The 20,604-nt window shown below is 36.2% G+C and overlaps 1 protein-coding gene across 1 annotated transcript in view; it reads right to left on the bottom strand.

Annotated features, from left to right (window-relative positions):
- FRMD3 (FERM domain containing 3) overlaps nt 1-20,604 on the bottom strand; it is a 131,901-nt gene that overhangs the window by 65,513 nt on the left and 45,784 nt on the right. Inside the window, exon 2 of the mRNA XM_071424864.1 lies at nt 8,255-8,359. Within this exon, the coding sequence (XP_071280965.1) occupies nt 8,255-8,359 (105 nt within the window). The remainder of the gene's footprint in view (nt 1-8,254; nt 8,360-20,604) is intronic.

Below are 20,604 nucleotides of genomic sequence, written 5' to 3'. Positions count from 1 at the left end.
AAATTTGCTTCAGCTTCAAAGAAGGGACTTGCATAGGGACTGCCAAAAAAAAAACCCAAACCAACCAACCAAACAAAAACAAACAAACAAATAAATACCTATCCAAAGCTCACAGAAGTTCAGACAGGGGAATTAATTAGGTGGCAGGCAACTCTTACAGGCACAAGAGATGCCAAAGGACCTAGGGCATAATTTGTGTCTCCTTCTTCATGCCCTGAGGCCAACACTGCTGTCTCATGGTTTCAAGAACTTTTATATCAAGAATATTGACATTGTTCTGCCATAGCAAAAGATCTTCTCCTCTGTATTTTTTCCAAAATCAGAGCACCAATGTTATTTAGTGGCATGTTAATGAGAAAGAAACAAGGTACATCACTATCACAAACATTTATCTGGTCCAGAAAAGGTAGTCACATACACTGGAGCAGAATCACTGGTTCAGAATATGATTCTGAACTGGCATTTATTAAACAAATTTCCAAATTATCACTGCCGTATGTTGGAACTTATCCATAGTCTCTACATCAGCTGAACATCTGGCCATAAAATCTGCATATATTGATGGATACCTGAGCCACCATATTCTCAAAGAAAACAGGTTCACAACCAATGGGAAAAAAAATCTTTGTTTTTATCAATATATGATAATATTAAAGGATTTCATTTACAGGTTTACTAATCTTCACACAAGATATTTAGTTAGTAATATTTCTGCTGAATTAAGTATATATATAAGTATATATTCTCTTCATACTACTATTCATTTCTGTCAAATTTTTGTTTAGTACATAAATGCAGCTCTACTAGTAAAAGCATGAGGCCATTTAATTCAGCACTTAGTCTCTGAAAATGGTCTGAAACAAGCACTTAGAGAAAGAACAAGAGCAGTAGCTCCCATTGTGCTCAATGGGCTCCCAGCCTCCATTAAAATTCGTTTTAAATCTTTGTAGGCTTTTAACAATTTGTCCAAACTCCAATTTTTAACACTTCTTTCAAATTCATGACAGCTACAATGAATTTTATTACTGCCTATGGTTTTCTAAAAACTATTTCTCAATACCAGTGACTTTACACTTAGTTTACTTTGAGTGTCTCAGTTCTAAGAATTACAGGGCAACTTTTCCCTGATCACCTTCTCCAAGTTATTTTACAACATATTTTTCTGTCTCATTTACTTTTGCTTACTCTCTGACTCTCTCTTATTCATTCTCACTCACCTCTTTTCCTAGACATATTATTTTTTACTCCAGCTCTGGATGAAATCCATTTCTATTAGATATAATTCTCACAGCCTTCTTTGTTCCTTTTCCAGTTCTATTATTTTGAACTAACATGACCTGAACAGCACACAGCAAGCAGCATTGCAGCAAAAGTTCATACAAATGCAATAACTTTTGTGATAACTCTGCCCTGGAACAGAGGTTCATGTGCATGGATAAGGATTAAGGTTTTTATTAACTTATAGCTCAGTTACCCTGGGGTTCTGCCCATAATACTTCTGTTCTACCCCTTCACAGAGACTGAAGATCTCCCAGACTGGTCTCTACTCCTAACTGTGTGGAGTATTGCAAGTCCTTAAAAACATAACTTCATTAAACTGAGGTTGCAAGTTGTCTGATATGTCTTTCTGCCAACCTCCACCACTCTCATGTGGGACTAGGTACACATTTTTAGAAACATGTATTAAAAAGCTGCTCTTGCTAAAGCAGAGATCAGCTGCACCCAAGATTTGATGACCTTTTCCCAAGGTCCCTCTGATGAGGAACTGCTGTACATTTTGTCTATAGCTCCCATTAAAAACAGAACCACTACTTCATGATAAAGAAATTAATTACTAATGGACCAGAGATTAATTTCCTTTCCTAGTAAATACTGGCACAATGCTGAACTACTTAGGTTGTAAAATTAAACAAATATTCTGCCCAGATAAGTGATACACTTTGGTATACACCACCCTTACTAGTGAAACAAATGAAATAAAATCTGACCAAAAAAAACCCCTATATCTGTGTCACCCAATTTTCACCATATTTAAGCTTGAAAGCAAAATGAGAATTTTATCTGCAATAGTTCTTTAGGGGGAAATTAGCAGGCATGCCAACAAATCCATAGTATCCAATGTCACCCCCCTATCAAAGCAGCAAACCAGGCTCTATGCTCTGGGAAAGTCAGAAAATTCCAGTGTACTCAAAGCTACCATTCAGGATCAGCTGCATAGAGGGAGTGTACTCATAGAGTAGTTTTACTAATTTGAAAGCTTTATTTTCGTACAAGCACAGAGCTAAAACCACTGCGCTGCTCTGCTACTCCCAGACAGCCCTGCAGTACACCCACATGACAAAGCATCTTAATGCTTAAGGGTGATTATGATTTCAGACATCTCCACAGTGACAGGTAAGACTTCACAATTGCTTCAGGGTCCTACAAAGCCTTTTCATGACGTTTCCAACCTACACCATGGGTAGCTCCAAGGTATTTCTGTCTAACTACCACCTCAAACTTCCACACTCAAAAACAAAATCCCAAGCATTGTGCTCAGATTGATCCACTGGGAGTAAAAAAAAAAAACAAAAAAAAAAAAAGAGAGAAGTATTTCAAAGTTTAAATCATTGCTCAGATTGCTCAGGTGCCCTTCTGAAGGGACTTAAAGACTATCTTTTACCACACTCGCATTTTTCAGCTGAATCTCCCCTTGCACTCAAGAACAACAGCCTCTTTCAACAAGAAATCCACTCTAGAGAAGATGTTGAACAGCAACTTCACTCTGTCATCCTATTCTCATCTTGTATCAGTCCAAAACCACAAAGATGCTACACAATAAACCCAGAGAATAAGCCATTCTGCATTTCCACAAGTGTGGGAGTGTGACAATTGGCCTCAATATGGTATCTAGTATATGGAAAGGTACCAGGAATAGTTCCTTCAGCAGGAGAATCAGTAACAGCCCGTCCAGGCATGATTCCTATTTGAAACTGTTAAAAAGTAAAAGCTCCAAAATGATGTTCCTGTGTTCTTACAGTGTATCTTACAATGTATCAATGTCTCTTTATTCTCTTGAGATTTCCTGGGCTGGGTTTGGTTTTCAGTGCTCTCCTCAGTAAGAAAAATAACAGGGTTCTATCCACCAATGTGGCAGCTAATCTTCATGAACCCATAGAGGAACTTAACACATGAGAACTATATAGAATCATAAAACCATCAAGGCTGGAAGACATCTTTAACACCATCCAGTCCCATCCTTCACCCAGCACTAGCAATATAACCCTTAAATCACTAACCACATAACCCAGCAACAGATCCAGACTTCTCTTCAGACTGCCAAGGATGGTGACTCTATCACCTCCCTGGGAAACCTATTTCCTGACCACCCTAACAGTGAAAAAAATTTCTTAATAACTAGTCTGAATTTTCCCTGTCTCATTTTAAGGCCATTTCCTCTAGTCCTCTGACTGCTGGCACAGTAGAGGAAACCAGCGCCCACCTCACTACACCCTCCTTTCAGGGAGCTGTGGAGAGTGATGAAGTTCCCCCTGAGCCTCCTCTCCTCCAGACTAAACAAACCCAGATCCCTCAGCCATTCCTCATAAGACAGGTTTTCTAGTCCTTTCACAAGCCTTGTTGGTCTTCTCCGGACACTCTCCAGCACCTCAAAGTCCTTTTTAAAGTGAGGGGCCCAGAACAAACACAGGATTCCAGTTGTGGCCTCACCAGTGCCAAGTGCAGAGGGATGATCTCTGCCCTAGTCAAATTTTATCAAAAGTAGCTTCAAATGTTACTCATTAAATGTTCAAATGTTGTTCAAATGTTTAGAGTCAGGGAGAAAGGCAACATGACCCCACATACTGTCTCAGAAATCCACATGAAAAAATTAACAGTTAATATATGAACACTAGGAACTCCTTTGTTCTCAGTATCATTAGACATAAAATGGCATACCACAATTTACTGCATACTATTAGTACACCACTGACATTTTTGAATCTACACTAAGGCAAAGTTTCCCCAAAAGACCATCCAAATGTGACACTAAAAGGTACAACACGGTGGAGAACCTAGGGTTTTTAACTACTAGTTCAATTTGATTTTATTGTCACTGTTACTCTCCCATAGACATAAAAGAAAATAAAATGCTACCTTCTGTTAAGAGTGTCATCCAGAGTTTGTCTGGAGAAGAATATGGAAAACTATAGAAAATTTTTTAAAGTTTATGTATGCTCAAAAAAGTTTAAGTATGTCCAAAATATACACACATGTTTATTTATGTAGGAGGAAAGGATTATTATAAAAGCAGAGTTGGGGAGAGGAAGAAATATATATTATTACTTATTTGAAAAATAACCTATAAAAACACCAGCTGTTTTCCTGTATTTCAATTTTTTTTTTTTACATAAGACAATTAGCTCAATTTTCTACATTTTTTACACAGTCAGAAATTCTGAATATTCTAAACATAAACCTTGAAACATTTAATTTTAAACATCTGAAATATTGAAACAATTAATTTTTTAACTTCTCAAACTCAATCAAACATTTTCATACTCCTAAGTCAAAATGCTACATTTTAGTAGCATACTCTACATTTAGAAGATATTTTGGATTAATTAAAGCTGGCATTTTTGCCTGCTTGAGCTCCCTCATTATAAAACAAAAAGACTGCAAATTAGCTTTCAGAGCAACTATGGAACCTTTGCACAAAAAAAATTAAAACTTAATAAAATGGAGGCAAGCATCACTGCTAGACTAAATGCCAGTGGCATAAATCTGCATAATTTTTCATATATATATTTGTGTGTGTGTACACTGTATAATAATATACTATTATTTTGTACATCACTGTTCAAAAAAAATCAATCAAGAATAATTCACTAAAAGCCAGAATTAAATGCATGATTTTGGCAGTTTCATTTGGAACCAGTGATATAGCCCATTCTGTGCAAACACAGAGACTATGCGATTGAATATAAAAATCTGCAACATATAAAATGCTACAACAGAGGCATTTAGCATTTCCAAGAAATTCAGCAAAGCAACACCCATTGTGTGCTATGTATGTCAGAATCAACAATAACCCTCCTAAAAAGAGTTATGCTTTCTTGTTTCAGGTCCTATTACATGTGGTTTGAAAGAACAGTCAGAAGATGGTGCTTAGTCTCTATCTTTGCTGATATTTAATATAAACCCCTTCCATAAAATTATAGAGAATTCTCCCAAAATTATTGACCAGCCTGGTGAAAGATCCCTACTGCCTCCATTAGGACTGTCTCAGACAGTGCAGCTCTTACTACTGTAAGAACCACCTCCCTTGCTTAAACATTTTTTTTCTTTCTATTTTACACTCTGATGCATGTATCTTTCCTATCTTCCTAGCCTTTTAACCCTGTCTTCCTAGCCTTTTTTTCCTGCACTAAAAGGGTGTGTTCTTCTTAGAATCATCTCATAAACAAGCTCTCCACTCTCTTTATGCTTCTAATACACCTTCTCCCCTCTTTCCATCTTCAGTTAAGTTGATCTTCCTTGAATACAGATATCTAGATCAGAGCAGCTGAGGTCTCATTAGAGCCTAATGATATTTATACCTTCCTGCAAATACAGTCCTAAGAGAAAAACAAAGTGTTGTCTGTTACCATAGCCATGCCATGCACTAAAACCAGACTAGTCGATAGTCACTTTATTCGTTTTCCCACATCCCTTTATTTGTCTCTGGGACACTGAAGTACATTGTCACACACATTATCAACTAACATGACAGCATGAACTATCGCTTTCCTTCAAAATAATTGTGCTTGCCCAAACCACAAGGTTTAAATTCGGAAAGCAGCTGTTGCTGAAATCCACCTACTGATCTTTGCCGGGCTACTGTTTGTGTTCCGTGGCACATCTCACCAAGCCCTAGTAATGTACTGTGGAAAATGTGTGTCCCTTTCTCTTCACTGGGACCTGTAAGAATTCCACTAAGTCTTGGAAATCTCTTCGACCAAATTACAAATACACTTATTCCATGGAAATTTGAAAATTTCTTCTACAGAAATATAAGTACTCATACCTGTATAGTGGCTACAGCCATATGACATTTCTCCTGTGATCTTATACTTGTTATAGCATATCTCTTTAACCACATACCTAGGGAACTACTGATGAGTTTTTGTTAGATGAATTCCAGGCATCTAAACTCACAATTGCTAAAATAAAAACAGTGAGGAAAACTGCCACATACCTCATAAATTGGTACCTCATAAATTCAAAACTGCAATTTCCATAGTTTTTAGTGAGCTGTCCTGGTTTTGGCCAGGACAGAATTAACTTTTTACAGTAACCATGAGGTGGCAAAGCCTGGAGATATGTGGGAGTGTCTGGGTTATCATATATTCATGTCATTGCTGGGGTGCAGAAATAAGGAATTCTTGGGCTTCCAGGAAGATGTTTGCAACAGTATAAGGTATTGAATATAAAAATAGCTTATTTTTGTGAATTGTTACATAAAAGAATGTACATTGCTTTCAACTCATCAACATAGCATTTAAGTCTGTACAAAAAAGGGTCCCTTATAAATCATGTCCTAATTCATGACAGAATTTAAAATAAAGAAATAGAGAGACGTTATTGATATGCTTGAAAACATGAGAGCAATTGGTACTGGTCCATACTACACAGAATGGCAACAGTATTCTCTAGTTGTGGGATAAAAAGGGAAATGAAAACACAAAATTTTTTAGGTTATAACAAATTTTTTTTTCTCCAATTGTCTCGTGCTGCTAAGCAATAAAAAATTTTAGCTTCTGTAGAATCTTCCATAAACTTAGCACTAAATTACCTATACTATGAGATGTAAAGCAGCAACTGTATAGCCATGATGGATTAGACAGTGCAGCAAATTTAGCTAACAATATAGCCAACAGCTCTTTGAAATGTGGGAACCACATACAGTGTGATGTAATGGGCATCACAATCACTTCCAGGTTTTGGAGTTCTTTTCTGAAGTATCACTATCTTAAAGTATTTTGACAAAAATTTGGTTTTATTTAAAAGACCCTCTTTACTTCCGTTAAGTAAAATAACTTTTCTGTAGGTTTTTTGAGTGACTGTCAGAGAAACACCCAACAGAAGTGTTTGTAAAGTTTTACTTAATTATAGCCCAATTATTAACCCAACCTAATCTTCCTATCAATTCCAAAGAAGTGAACGACTCTATAACTTTTATGATTGTGAAGAATTAAGAACACTGGTGAAACTAACTGCTAATTATTTTCACTTTAAAAGGGGGATGCAATGGAAACTATTTGGTGTAGCTTTGCAAAGCGTTTGCAATTCTATAAGGTTGAGCTGATGGTGATAACCCAACCCCTGTGATTTTTGACAAAACTAATTAAGGTGTAGTAAGAGGTATCCAGCCAAATTATTTTTTTCATTTTCAATCACAGAAGCTTCAAACTGGTAATTTTTTCCAGAGATTAAATGCCATTATATGTACCCAAGATATTTAAAGTCACATATCTAAGTCTTAATACTGAAACCAGCAGGACAACATGGTGAAGAAGCAGTTCTGAATTTCAGTATCTCAGGACTTCTGCTTTCTGTGTTCACCATTTGCCCCTACTCTCATACAATCTGAAGCCATGTAGGGGTAGCAGCAGCAAATCACCTATGAAATATAACCTGCAGAACCACCTAACACCTAGGAAGGATGACTAATTGCTGTACACAAAAATGTCTAGAGCACAGGCCTGAGAACTTTTTATTGCAGAAATGTAAAGATGCTTATAGGGAGGACCAGCCTGAAGAACCCTCCAAAGCTTGACAAATCACATCTGTTTTCTATATTACAGATTTTAAGTCCAGGTACCCTGTGATGGGTGAAACAGAATGACTGCTTTTACCTGATAAACATAATAGGATTTCTTCTTACATATCCCAAAAATCATGCACTAAGAGAAAATTAAAAATCCCAAATTCCAGCACACGGTCAGAGCCTAGAGCTGCTCTGCGTTGTCTGAGTCATGCCTATAGATTCGGTTCTAGTTTAAGTGCCCAGAACTACACAAATCATAATACTAATAATACAGTAATAGCATGATAATAAATAGATTAAGTGAGGGGGAAATTAATTTAATAATGCCACTTTAGGAACCTTTACAGATTACAGCCCAAGTACAAATCCTCAGAGATACATAACTTTGCATCAGAACACACATTCTTATTAAAAAAATATCAATTAAGTTTACTTTAAAGCAAATTTAGTTAGAGATTATATACATACCCTCTGCTTCTCAGGGTCAACATATCGAATGCCAAAATAGTCTTTTTCCAGCAAGCTGTAATAGTTGCAGATGTGATCGATAAGAAACTGACCCTTGGTTTCTCTCTGTAAAAAGATAAAGAAATTATACATTATGTTGACTATTCTGAATTTGCTGTCTACAAATCTATACAAAGTGTCAAGGAAAATGATACATGAAATTTGTTGTTATTCAGATGAGGACAAGGATTTAAGTGTTTATTGTCTCTATAAGACTCAAGAGAGTAATGATAAATACACTCCCTGCACATTCACAGATTGATTAAGAAAATATCATTACTACTCCTACCTCAGGAAAACTCATGCTGCTCTAATGGCTACAAATTTATGAGATTTAATATGCTACTAGCAATCATGTTTCCACAGATGCTATAATGGCATAACATTTACATACGGAATTTCAAAACCCTTTGTGTTTTTTTATCCCCTAAATTTGAAAGCAGATCTGAATGTGAGTACTCTATTGGATCTTTACACAATGCCCACAGCAAGAGAGGTCTGATCACTGATTCCCTCCATTAAGTCAAAGCTACAGTATAAAGAACAAATGCCGAAATGACTGAAAGAGAAGTTTTCATCTTTGTGTTGTCACTGGGTAACCACAGCCAAATCTTACTGTTACACATGATATTTAGCTAACAATCTCATTCTTTCTTTCTGTTTTCTTCAGTCTCAAGAGTGTGGGTTTATTCTCATTTATCTGATGCTTTATATGGAGATCCTACACGAGTTTTCACATTTCTTCTGACCCAGCTAATGTGAAGGTTCATGTGGGTTTTTTTCTGAAATGTGATTTGTGTCAGTATTAGCATGGGACTAAAGCTGTTTTCCTGAAATAGTCCCTTCCAAACAGACAACGAATGGTGCTTTACTGCACAGTGGTGTCAGGTCTCTACATTTTTTTCCCTCTATGTGTTCACCCTCATCCTGCACTGAGACATCTCTGCTGCAGACCAGGAGTCTCTACCCTTTGCTGACATGAAACAATTTGAATTCAGTTCTTTAATGTCTACTGAATAGAAACTACACAGGACATGAAATCACTTTACATAAAAATAATACTTAATTGTTTTTCTCCAAACTGCTTCCTGAAAACTTTAATGCTATGCCTTGTTCAAACTTTTTTTAAGAATTTAAGAGGTTGTTTAAGCTGTAAAGAGCATGGCAAGCAAAATTGAAGGGACAGCATCTATGTATCTCATGGGTACTTTTCAAGGCTGGGTATTGCTAGCATATTCATTTTGCACAGAAGTAGCTGAGCCCAAACCAGCACCATGACCTGTCAGAGGTCATGCTCTAAAGGGCAGAGGAAGTGATAGCCTGGGCACCACCACTGTTTGGTGAGATCTACTGCTTCCAACAGGAAAAATGAGACATGCTAAAGAGTGGAGAGTTAGAAAATAATATGATCTGTGAACTAAATTTTTGTTCTCTTATCTTTACAGTTACTAAGGAGTTCTCACGTAGATACAGTTGCTTATTTTTTGGTCTCCATCACTCAACAAACAGATAACTAAATAAAAAACACCCTCAGTTAAGGCCCTGACAGAGACATGCATTGCCCTTCCGTATACTGAGGCTCCTGCAGACCTAACCTTGCCTGCCATAGGAACCTCCTCTCTTCCCAAATTCACTTCCAGCCACAATGGAATTGCCAATTTCTCTACAGATTTCCTTTTCCTAGGAAGAGGAAAAGATGTGGCCACCTCTGTTTCCAATGCTACTGTGTAAGCCATCTGATTCCCCTTCTCCTATCTGTCTCCACCTTCTATCTCTTATAAATTTTAGTCCTGCACTCTTCCATGGTCTCCTACTTGCCTGGAGATATCTCTGCCTTGTCTGCACATGGTGCTTCCATAATTTGTTTTCCTATTTTTAAACAGTCTTTGTCAAAGGATGTTAACACATTTTGTCTGTTCAGTTTGTGCTCATGCATCCTCATGCTTTGCACCCTGTATTGTTACATTTTCCCATGTAACCTAGATGCAACAGGTTTCTTTCCAGCCTCAAGACATTTAAGAATCAACTGGTTTACTGTTAAGAGTGGTTACGTTCCCTGACATTTCTTTGTGCTGTACCCAGTTACAAGTATGGGCATCCTGGAGACAACATAGAGAATGCTTTCCTCAAAAGGAAAAGTCCTAGCAAAGTCTGAAAAATACAAAAGGAAAACTGTCACTCTCCCTGTGGCTAACAAAAAAAAAAAAAAACCCATACACTTATGCAGCCATATTTCAATTAACTGCTTTCTTACTTAAAATCTTGTAAGTGTCTGGAAAGTTTTGTGACTATGAGAGACCATCAAAATATTGACAAAATTGCATGGTGACATTTCATCACAAAGGCAGTAGGGGCAATTATAAACACAGATGTGACATTTAAGTTGCATACAGTTTTAAACTAATCTACAGCAAATTAAATAGGATTGGGAAATAACAGCTATTAGATGACTCAGGTACAATTAAACATGAAAACAGATTTTACTGGCAACAGTGTACAAATGAAATCCATTTTTTAAAACACTGGAAATGGGGAAGACAGATTATCCATATTTTCATCTGACAACTTTAGAGGGTGTCACTGTGTTCTGGCTTGGCTATATGATGCTCGTATGCCCTAAACCAGGACACACTGGAAGAACAGTCAGTAATACAATCTTCTACAACAAACTACTAGGAGTTCACATTCTAATCTATGAATTTTAAAATTTTCTTTGCTTCAGTCACCTAAATAATCACAAATTTCTGAGCTCCTGAAGAAACTGATAAAAGCGTACAGCACATATAATGTTTATAAATCCAGTGACAACGTTCTCTTTCTAAAAGGAATTGATGTCCTAGTTTTCTTCCTTGGAAAATGAATGATGGAAACAAACCAAACTAAAAAGAGCAAAAAGCCTCCAAGCTAGATTCATGCTCTAGCTATCTTTAAGCCTCCCATCAATAAATAGAAGGGACTAGTTAATAATTCACCCTTGGTTAATATACCCACTTCAGTTCATTACATTTTTAAAAAAATTCAAGATGCACAAAAGTCAGCTAATTCAGCACATGCATAATGTAGTGAGAGTCCTCATAGAAAATTGGAAATGTTCCACTATTAAAGCCTTCTAGACACCTGAAATTTTGAAAAAAATAATGAGATCTTAATTGATGCACAGAGGAAAATACTTGATGTGGCACATTGCACATCAAGTCCTAATTCATAATAGATTGTATGACAAGAAGGATGGGCAATGGCAGTTAATTTTATTTTCTCCCAAGAGCAGAATAAATAAACATTTTTTACATTTCTCTAACAATGCTTCAAATTCTTCTGAGCTTTAGAATTTAATCATCTTTTTCTATTTATTACACATTACTACATATTACCACGCTACAAAAGAATATATTAAAACCCAGTTTCGTTCTGATTTGTGAAAGAATCTGGATAACACAAATTAAGAACAGCTAGTCATCCCCAACAGAGCAGGGGAATGGATTTGGGTCAGAGAACATAAAACATTGCCTGAAATTTCAGACAGTTGCTATACAGCTTTCCAATTAAGTGATCCTTAAAAAAAAAGAAAATAAACAAAAAAAACCCTCAAACATACAAAAACAATCCTTAAATCCTTCTATACAAAAAAGTACTATGTAGCAATTCCGAAAAATAATTTTATATTACATTTTAGAATGTTTGTCAGAACATGAAAAAATTACATAATAAAGAAACCCATTATTTACAATACCACTGAAGAATTTCAGCCACAAACAACAGGAATCTGAAAGTAATAGTCAAGTCATACACTTAAAATTTTCACAGCTCAAATATTTGAGAATTATACCACAGTTCACTCAGAAGTTATCCACTATTGTCCATTAAAGAAGACATATGCAGGCAGAAACAATAGTCAGAAAAGTCTGTAAGTGAGATATATGAAATGTCCTGAATTGCAATCAACACATTGTGTTCAATTAAATAATATGATTAAATAAGCCACTTTTTTAAGTCTGTTAATTCAAATATGCCTTTCTATCTCAAATAAGAAATATTTTCATTCATATTTTTGTAACCCATGCACTGGCTTTAAACAAAGTCCTATAGTGCAGATATTCCACACACTTAAAAATTTGGAGATTTCTATAAATAAATTTGAGGAATGACTTTCTAATTTATTTAGATAAATAGGCACAGACAAGATGATTATGTTTTTCCTATGGCTGTATTTGAATATCTGACCTTAATACCACTAAAATCCCACAACAAACCCCAAGACATATGTAACAGATATAATACCATGTAAATGACAAAATCCCCAAACACACAAGGTCAGTTTGCAAATAACTGTTAAACACTGCTTTTTTTAAGCTGGATCAAAAGTTTTCATTTCCATTGAAACAAATATGTATCAAACTAAACTAGCAGCTGTGACAAAAGAATTAAGCAAAATGGGATGTTCTGTGCTGCAACAAGATATGAAAACATGATCACACAGAGTCTTCCATTGATAGACTCAGAGGGCAACCTGAGTTTGTTCCTCAGCTCTAGGAACTGAGTAACAAACTGGAGAATGCTTCATTCTCCCTACCAGACACTCTTATTACAGCTTCCATTTCTGCAACTCTGCAAATTTATGACTGAGTAACCTAATTCCTTGGTAATTTCTCTGGTATACAGAAACTAAACCAAACAACAATCTTTGTAGCTCTTGCACAGTTTAACACATTATCTCCATCTTACGCTTGCTTTGGGGATTTTTTTTTTATTTCACCTATCTTGATGCAACTTAAAAAGCAAGGCAGAGTGTAACTTGTTCTACCAATTTAACAATTCTCCAATGACATAAAACAAGATCACAAAACCTTTCTGACTGCTTCACAAATCAGAAAATGAGAGGAAAACTACTTATAACATTTTAAGATCTTTCATTCAGTGAAATGTTTTCCCTATTTGAATTTGCTTTACTGTGGAGTTCTGTGTCTATTTATCTGAATGTCGTCAAAAGGAGAGCAAGAATCACAAGCAGATTAAACACAATGTTTCTGCTCTGTTATCTAACCACTGAAGTCCTGCCAGCTGTGCTTATCTCTGTCAGGAAGTCACTGAGTTTACTAAGAAGTGTGCAGAGTCATAAACACAGTATTTATTTGTACTGGGGATTTCAATCCTCATCCCATAAGTGTCTTTACTTGTGTGAACAGCACCCAGTAGTGACCCTGGGTGTAAAGCTGGTCACATACTTAAGTGCTTACTTAAGTGTAAAGTCACGCACAAAAAAAATAAAAAAAAAATTAAAAAAAAAACAAAAAAAAAAAAACACAAAAAACAAAATAACAAACCAACCAAAAAACTATCAACACAACAAACAAAGCACAATGAAACCAGCATTTCTGTCTAAAGTCAGGCTCTCAGGCAAGGCAAGCATGCTGTTTGATTTTTATGCTTGTTTCCTTTGGTGTGCAACATATTTGAAGTTCAATAGATGTAAAAGAATTAAATGCATGTATTGAAGAACAATCATGATAGAACAGTAGAATGAAAACTAATCCAGTCAGAAAAATGGACAAAACCATTGTGCCTCTAAGGAGCAAAAAAAAAAAAAAAAACCAACAAAAGCAAAAAGCATTTTTATCCACTAAAAACTGAAAAAAGATAGTTCTGTTGACAATATGTAACAATTATAAAAAGTAACGGAGTTAAACTACATCTTTGACTGCCATGTCTCACATTTTTGACTTTTCTTTGGACATCCTCTACCAGTAATAAGATCGTATTTCTTCTAGGCTTTTCATGAGAGAAATTACTTGAACAGCAACAGGCACATGTCTTCTATTTCATTGACAATGATTCCATAGTTCAGGATGGGGCCAGCTCTCACACACCAGAGCCTGGCTGTGAAAGGACAACTGGGAGCAATCCCTGCTCATGCCCATTTTGATACCGCTATCATCACATTTGTATTTGTCTCCAGTTGCACAGCAAAAGAGTTCACTGAGCATCACTGGAATGGGATTCATTTAATATCTGTCCTTTGAAGCTGAATAGGGAGGAGAACTAAGGGCACAGAGAAGGAAGACAGCTAGGCATGCCGGAATTTCTCAGTACCTTCTAGATAAATTTTTAATTATTGTCTGAATAACAGAATCTGGAACAGAACCTCATTCTGCAGCAACAAAAGTCAGTGAGGTGGAACAGACTCAATTCTGACATGGAAAAACTGGGCCAGCCCTAACCCTGACAATATCCAATGCCCTCTGCAAACTTCCTATGGCTCTTTGGATTTATGGATTCACTGAAACTACAGATGACAGCAAGTACTCACAAGATAGATACAGAGACAAGGTCCTTTGCCTTTTTTTTTTTCCTTCTTTGGAAACAACAACAGGAATACATGAAAAGGTCTCACAAGAAGTCAATATTGAATAATGCCTTCAAAATATATAGAACAATAAAAGCATGCCTGTTTCACTCCTCAGCTAAAGTGGTATAACTCTTTAAAAGGGATTCCTTCCATCCATAAACAGCATCCTACAGTATTTTATACTATTTGAAAATACACCAGAAGAGTATACTAAACTAGAGTCTAGTCTAGTATATAACATTTAACCAGAAAATTTTCTCAGTTACAAGAGGAGCCAGTTATAATTTACTTCTTTTATTGTAGTTTAAGTCCCAAAATACAAAAGGCAACTTTTGCTGAAAGAAAACATACAAATTGGAAATTGAAGATTTCATTGTAGAAACCAGGTGTTTATCACAGATTTTTCTTCTGTTAAGAGTGAATAATTAATTATATTTCTACAAACCTAAAATGAAGCAAAAATAAGGGCCAATGATTTTTAATGAAAGCCACAAAACATGACACTGCAATAAAGTAGCTGACATTTACTTAATTATAAGTGAGTATAACACACATTATTTTATGTTAATTACCTCTTCCACATATTTTATATGGGTAACTAATATAAATGTATATGCAAAGTATATATTTTGTTCTATATACTAGTTACTATTTCTATATTAATTAAAAATCATTTCTATCAACATTATCTAATTCTAGAACTTAGTGAAGGAACAATTTTTAAATCTGTCATTTAATACATTCTATTACAAATAAAAGTATGTGAATAGATGATAGAAAACATTAGAGAACTAATGCCCTTCTTATTTCATAGGGAATTTAGCAGTCAGTAGTGATAAAAAATGCTTCATGTCTGAGACACAAACTACCTACTACTCTGGTTTTAGAATTCATTTGGTAACCTGGAATGGATCTTAAAGAACATAATTTTTGCAACTATATCAGTCTTTAAACTCAAATTTCTAAGCTCTTAATTATCCATTGGGCCCTAAGCTATACATACTAATCAAGAGAACTAAGGGAAAAAGAACCCCATAAACAGGCCTTTATTTGCAGTTTCTTTTGGGGAAGAATTATACAAATATATTTTAAAAATAAAGGAGAAAGGAAAGAAAAAAGAATAATGTTTATGTTGGGAAGAAGAGAAATAAGGGAACAGCAATTTCAAGGGTGTATATGTGAATGTAGCTGAGGAAGTTCTGTTAATCTTCATTGAAACTGCAAGGCTAAAGGTTCAAGCATTGAAAATTTACCCAGAAATAACTGCTGCAGTGAGGTCAGAAACATACTTGTCAAATTCCTCCTATGTGCTATCTTGTTTGGAAAATGAGGATCATTTGAGGTTATTTATTTTTCTTTCATTTACACTATTCATTTGCAACAGACAGACAGATTTGTCCATAAGACAGCATATTTTTGTGCTCTCTTAAATTAGAGGTGATTGTATGAGGATAGTGATCAAAAAATAAGAGATGAAGAGGAAAAGGAAAAAATTACACAACAGAAAAAAATCTCACAATGCCAGTCCCATGCAATGAAAACTATTCTAAAAGCAAAATACTATGGAAAATGAAAAGTATATTCTACTACACAGTAAAACCTGAGCAGCAGTAGTGAAGACAGCTAACAGCTTTCACACAATCAGTTCTTGACCTCAGTGATATTCTGCAAGTAAATCACTCTGACCCATGGGTAAGTTATAAATAATAAAAAAGAAATATTTATAGTTTGCATACTGCAGCTCTCAAAAGTCTCCACCAGTCTGGCCAGCAAGCACTGAGGAGACCACAAATGCAATATTCATTTACAGGGCTCATGCTCATTTGCTGTTGTGCACATGGGCATCACTTAGCCATTTAGGCTTTGTGTCCCTGAAGTGTGAGCCTCACAGAAGCCTTGCAGCATTAACTGCTCACTTCTGATAACAGCTTCCATTAGCACTGCATTTGTGATGCCATCTGAGACACTATTGATTTCTTAAAAGGAATTGAGTCCTTCTGTCAACAAATCTATCATTTTATTCAATATCCAGCATTGTTCAGCAAACCTGACTATGCTTTCTCTCTTTCATTCTTGACATCATACCACATCTAGGAAAGTGGACTAGAGATTTCAGGAATGAGTTCTCAGTCCCCACCTATGAAGCAACATAAAAGCCAAACCAGGAATTTAATAAAAAATACCTAATGTCCCCCAGTACAGGATGGTCAACAATCCTCCCTTGGCCTGAATCTCCTCAGTAGTTTCAAAAGACAGAAAAATCACTGCATATTCAAGTACAACTCCAAGTACCATTCTTTAAATATGCCTTTTCCAACAGATGCATAGCAGTCTGTCCTTATTTTACAAGAAATGTTTTTAAAAAAGAAAAGCACCAAAAATTCTTCTAGCCAAACAGACACATCCCTGAGCACAGGCTAAAGTGACATTCAGCAGTGTGTGATGCAGCTCACTTGTGCTGCCCAGATGAAAACAGCCAGCCAGGGTAGTGGCCAGAATGCCCCTTCAGGAGCGCATTTCTGGGCTCAGCTGCACATATTGAACCCCAACCATGGTAAGGGTCGTGTGGGAACAAACACACCTTTGCCTCCACACCAAGTGGGAGAAAAGGGTGGCTTGAAAGAAGCTATGAGTAGAGCGGGGGAACCCCTGCAAGCCCTGAGTGGCCCCTCAGCTGATCCCCACATGCTCATCACCTCGGACAAGGAAACACATCTTGAATGTCTGCAAGCATGACACAGGATGTCACATGGTGGGAAGAATGGAGGAAGAAATCCAAGATCATGGAACATAATCCCTAGAGGGGATGAAGTAATGCCCATTTGAAAGGCTATTAGGCTGATGTGAAAGGCTAAGAGCTCACATAATGAACAGAATATACAACTAGATATCACAGAAATTTGATCCATCACTCTGTGGATAATTCCGGAATCACAAACCCAGCTGTATAGTCATTGATCTGGCAATATCATCCCTGGAGCACACCCAATCACAACAAGTCCTGCAACTCACAAATAATGTCTCCTGACAGACAAGACCCTCAGTCATGGTGAAGAAGTCACCAGCTCTCAGTGAACCAGCTGAAAATGCAACTCATACACTAATCTCATGTGATAAGGGCCCAGATAAAATTTTTGGTTAATTGAGGAATCCTCACCATGCTGTGCATTTGAACTGTCAGATAGACATACAATATAATTATGTCATTATGCCTCAGAGGACCTTGTGCAGAGTAAAGCAAAACCATATCATACCTACTGTGCATCTTCAAAAAATGCACATTAAAAAAAAAGTTTTTATGAAAGAGGATGGGGATAAACACAAAGATCCCTCACCTTCTACTAATTTAGAATCCACCAACACACATTTTTTCAACTACTCATCCTGCTTACCTGCCTTAGGTAAGTAACCCCTTTCTATACATCTTTGGTAATATGTCAGAATGCTTAATCACTTTTCCTATGTGCTCTGACTGCAGAAATTTTGTAACTTCAAGGATCATGTTGGCTCATTTCCCACTCAGCAAAATGCTTCATTCCTGTACTTTCTTTCAGCAGACTGTAGGAATAATTTTACCACAAGAAATTATTTCCAAGCTGCTCAACTAGTGCTTTATAGACACATATGGTTAAATATATTTTCCTGTCAGAAATAATTACACAGTAAAGAATCTTTCATTAGTACTTTTCCCCCCTCATAATAATCCCAGTTGTTAAATGCTTGTTTTGAAGGAAAACAAACATTAAATTTGTAAGATTTGACATTCAATCTTCAAAAGAGCAAATTAATGGCGGATAGAAAACACTGAAGAAAGAAGTCCTCCAGAAGATTTCCTTGGACTTAGTGCCTACACCAAGGCACCCCAATGCTATTTAATAAAAGCCAGCTATTGGCATCAGGGGAGAAACTCATTCTCTGTGTAATACAAATTTCTGTCTCCTTGCCAAAAAAAAACTCCCCAGCTCACAATTTTCTTTGCATTTTGGGAAAGCTGGATTGATTTTTTTCTTTCTTTCTTTCTTTCTTTCTTTCTTTCTGGAGGTCATTCAGTCCTTGAAAGACATACAAACTGCCTCATTAGCACTACCTAAAATAAAACCTCCATTTCATAGCATAGCCAGAGTTACCCTTGCATTTATAATCATCACCTCACAAAATTACAACTATTGTCTTTTTTTTCCACTCTTTAAAGAAGTACTTATAAGAATACAGATTGAAAACAACAAGTCTTTCTGAATTTCTTTTAACTATCATCACAAAAACCTAACACACAATAGAAATTCAAATAGAGGGCTCTACAGACTTATTCCATTAACCACAGCTGCAAAAAAGAAGATAATAAAGCAATGCATTTTACAGACCCTATAATTGTTTCACCTTTACTAGACTTTACTTTCTCCCTTACTGTGTCAGATTCAGCTTCATCTTTCCATCATGTGCTCAGACTTCCTGTTCCCACACACTCAGCAGAGATCAAAGGCAAGCTGACCTCACTTTTTGCTGTTTCAGTAATTGGTCTGTTTTCCACATTTTTTAGTTGGGGAACATACTGACACACGATTAAAATGCATCCTTTTTGACTAAGTTGGGAACTCAGCATACTTTTTTTCTTCTTAGCAGTAGTTACTCTTGAATCTTTTAAGATGGCCTCCCCCAAAATAAATCCTAGGATGCTGCAAATGTGTCTTCCCATCTAGTAAAAGGAAAGCAAAGCCCTGAATGACATACCAAATGTATGTAACTCAGTTTTCCTGACCTTACAAATATACTGTTCTGTCTATTCTTTCCTATCTATTAAGGACAAAATTTGCTATCTTTGATATTTATAAAATTTTAGCTCTTGGCTGAAACTGAATGAAAAAAAGACGAGGAGGGGGAAAAAGGACTAGGGATTATGTGTTTATATATTGGAAGTTTTCTCCCCGGTGGCTGGCATTTGGGGAAAGCCTTGAAAAATCAGTGGATGCAGAGGATGTTTATGCACACAATTTCCCTTATCAATTTCCCTTAACCACCCACATTGCCTGTTGCAACTGAATATAAAACCCAATAAAACAAAACCAAAAAAACAGAAGATGATGCTTAATAGGATTGCCTATATTCATTTTACTATGTGTAGTGGCAGATAAAAAAACATATAATGGAACCTACTTCCTGTATACAAATAACCACAGTTCTCCTAAGCAAATTTTTTAGGGAATGTGCCTTGTTAACAGGTATTTAAACATCAAACCACAACTTTTTAAATAAACTCCTGTTCTCACACAGGTGATTACAGAGTGGAAGGAGACCTGGCAAAACATATAACATACAGTAACTTTCATAAACAGAGAGTACAGCTGGTTCCTAGGTCATTGTTTCATCAGAATGGTCTCTCTTTAAATTCATGTCACATTTAGAATTGAAGAAGAGCAATAGAAAAAATCAGGAAGACAACCAAGGAACTTGAAAAAGGAGTGAATGGCTTTCAATATTATTGCAAAATAAAAAGTAAAGTAAGATTTCTTATTGTCCTCTGAGAGTAGAAAACCTGTACTAAACCTCTTGTAATTTGGGAGCAAACTAAGGCTACATTCTCCTCACCCAGGTCATCTATGGGTACTACAGGCTTATGTGAAAGAAAAAAAACTTCTTAAAAAATGTCTTAGGAAAGAGCTAGGTGCACTGCAAAGCTGATATGCAGATTCTAAGAAGCAAAACTCTGACAGCTTTGTAACTGCTCTGCCAAAGCTGACTGCAAAACCTCAGGATGAAATTATTTTATAATGAACCTCTTTTTCAAAACTGGAGAAGTTATATAAATGAGCAGATGACACCAAAGAATAAAAGGTATCTTGTCTTGCAGCACAGGACAACTTTTCAGATTTCTCTCTCTGCCTGACACATCGGTGCAAAAAGAACTTTTGAAAAATAAAGCAAGAAACAAGCCAGCATGGAAATTGGTGAGAGAGCAATCAGACACTTCAGT

Source organism: Agelaius tricolor, unplaced genomic scaffold, assembly GCF_023055355.1.
Source record: "Agelaius tricolor isolate 1412-34295 unplaced genomic scaffold, bAgeTri1.0.p SCAF_4, whole genome shotgun sequence".
NCBI lineage: Eukaryota > Metazoa > Chordata > Aves > Passeriformes > Icteridae > Agelaius > Agelaius tricolor.
Note: the sequence above shows the minus strand (reverse complement) of the source record. Positions and strands in the feature narration are given on the sequence as shown.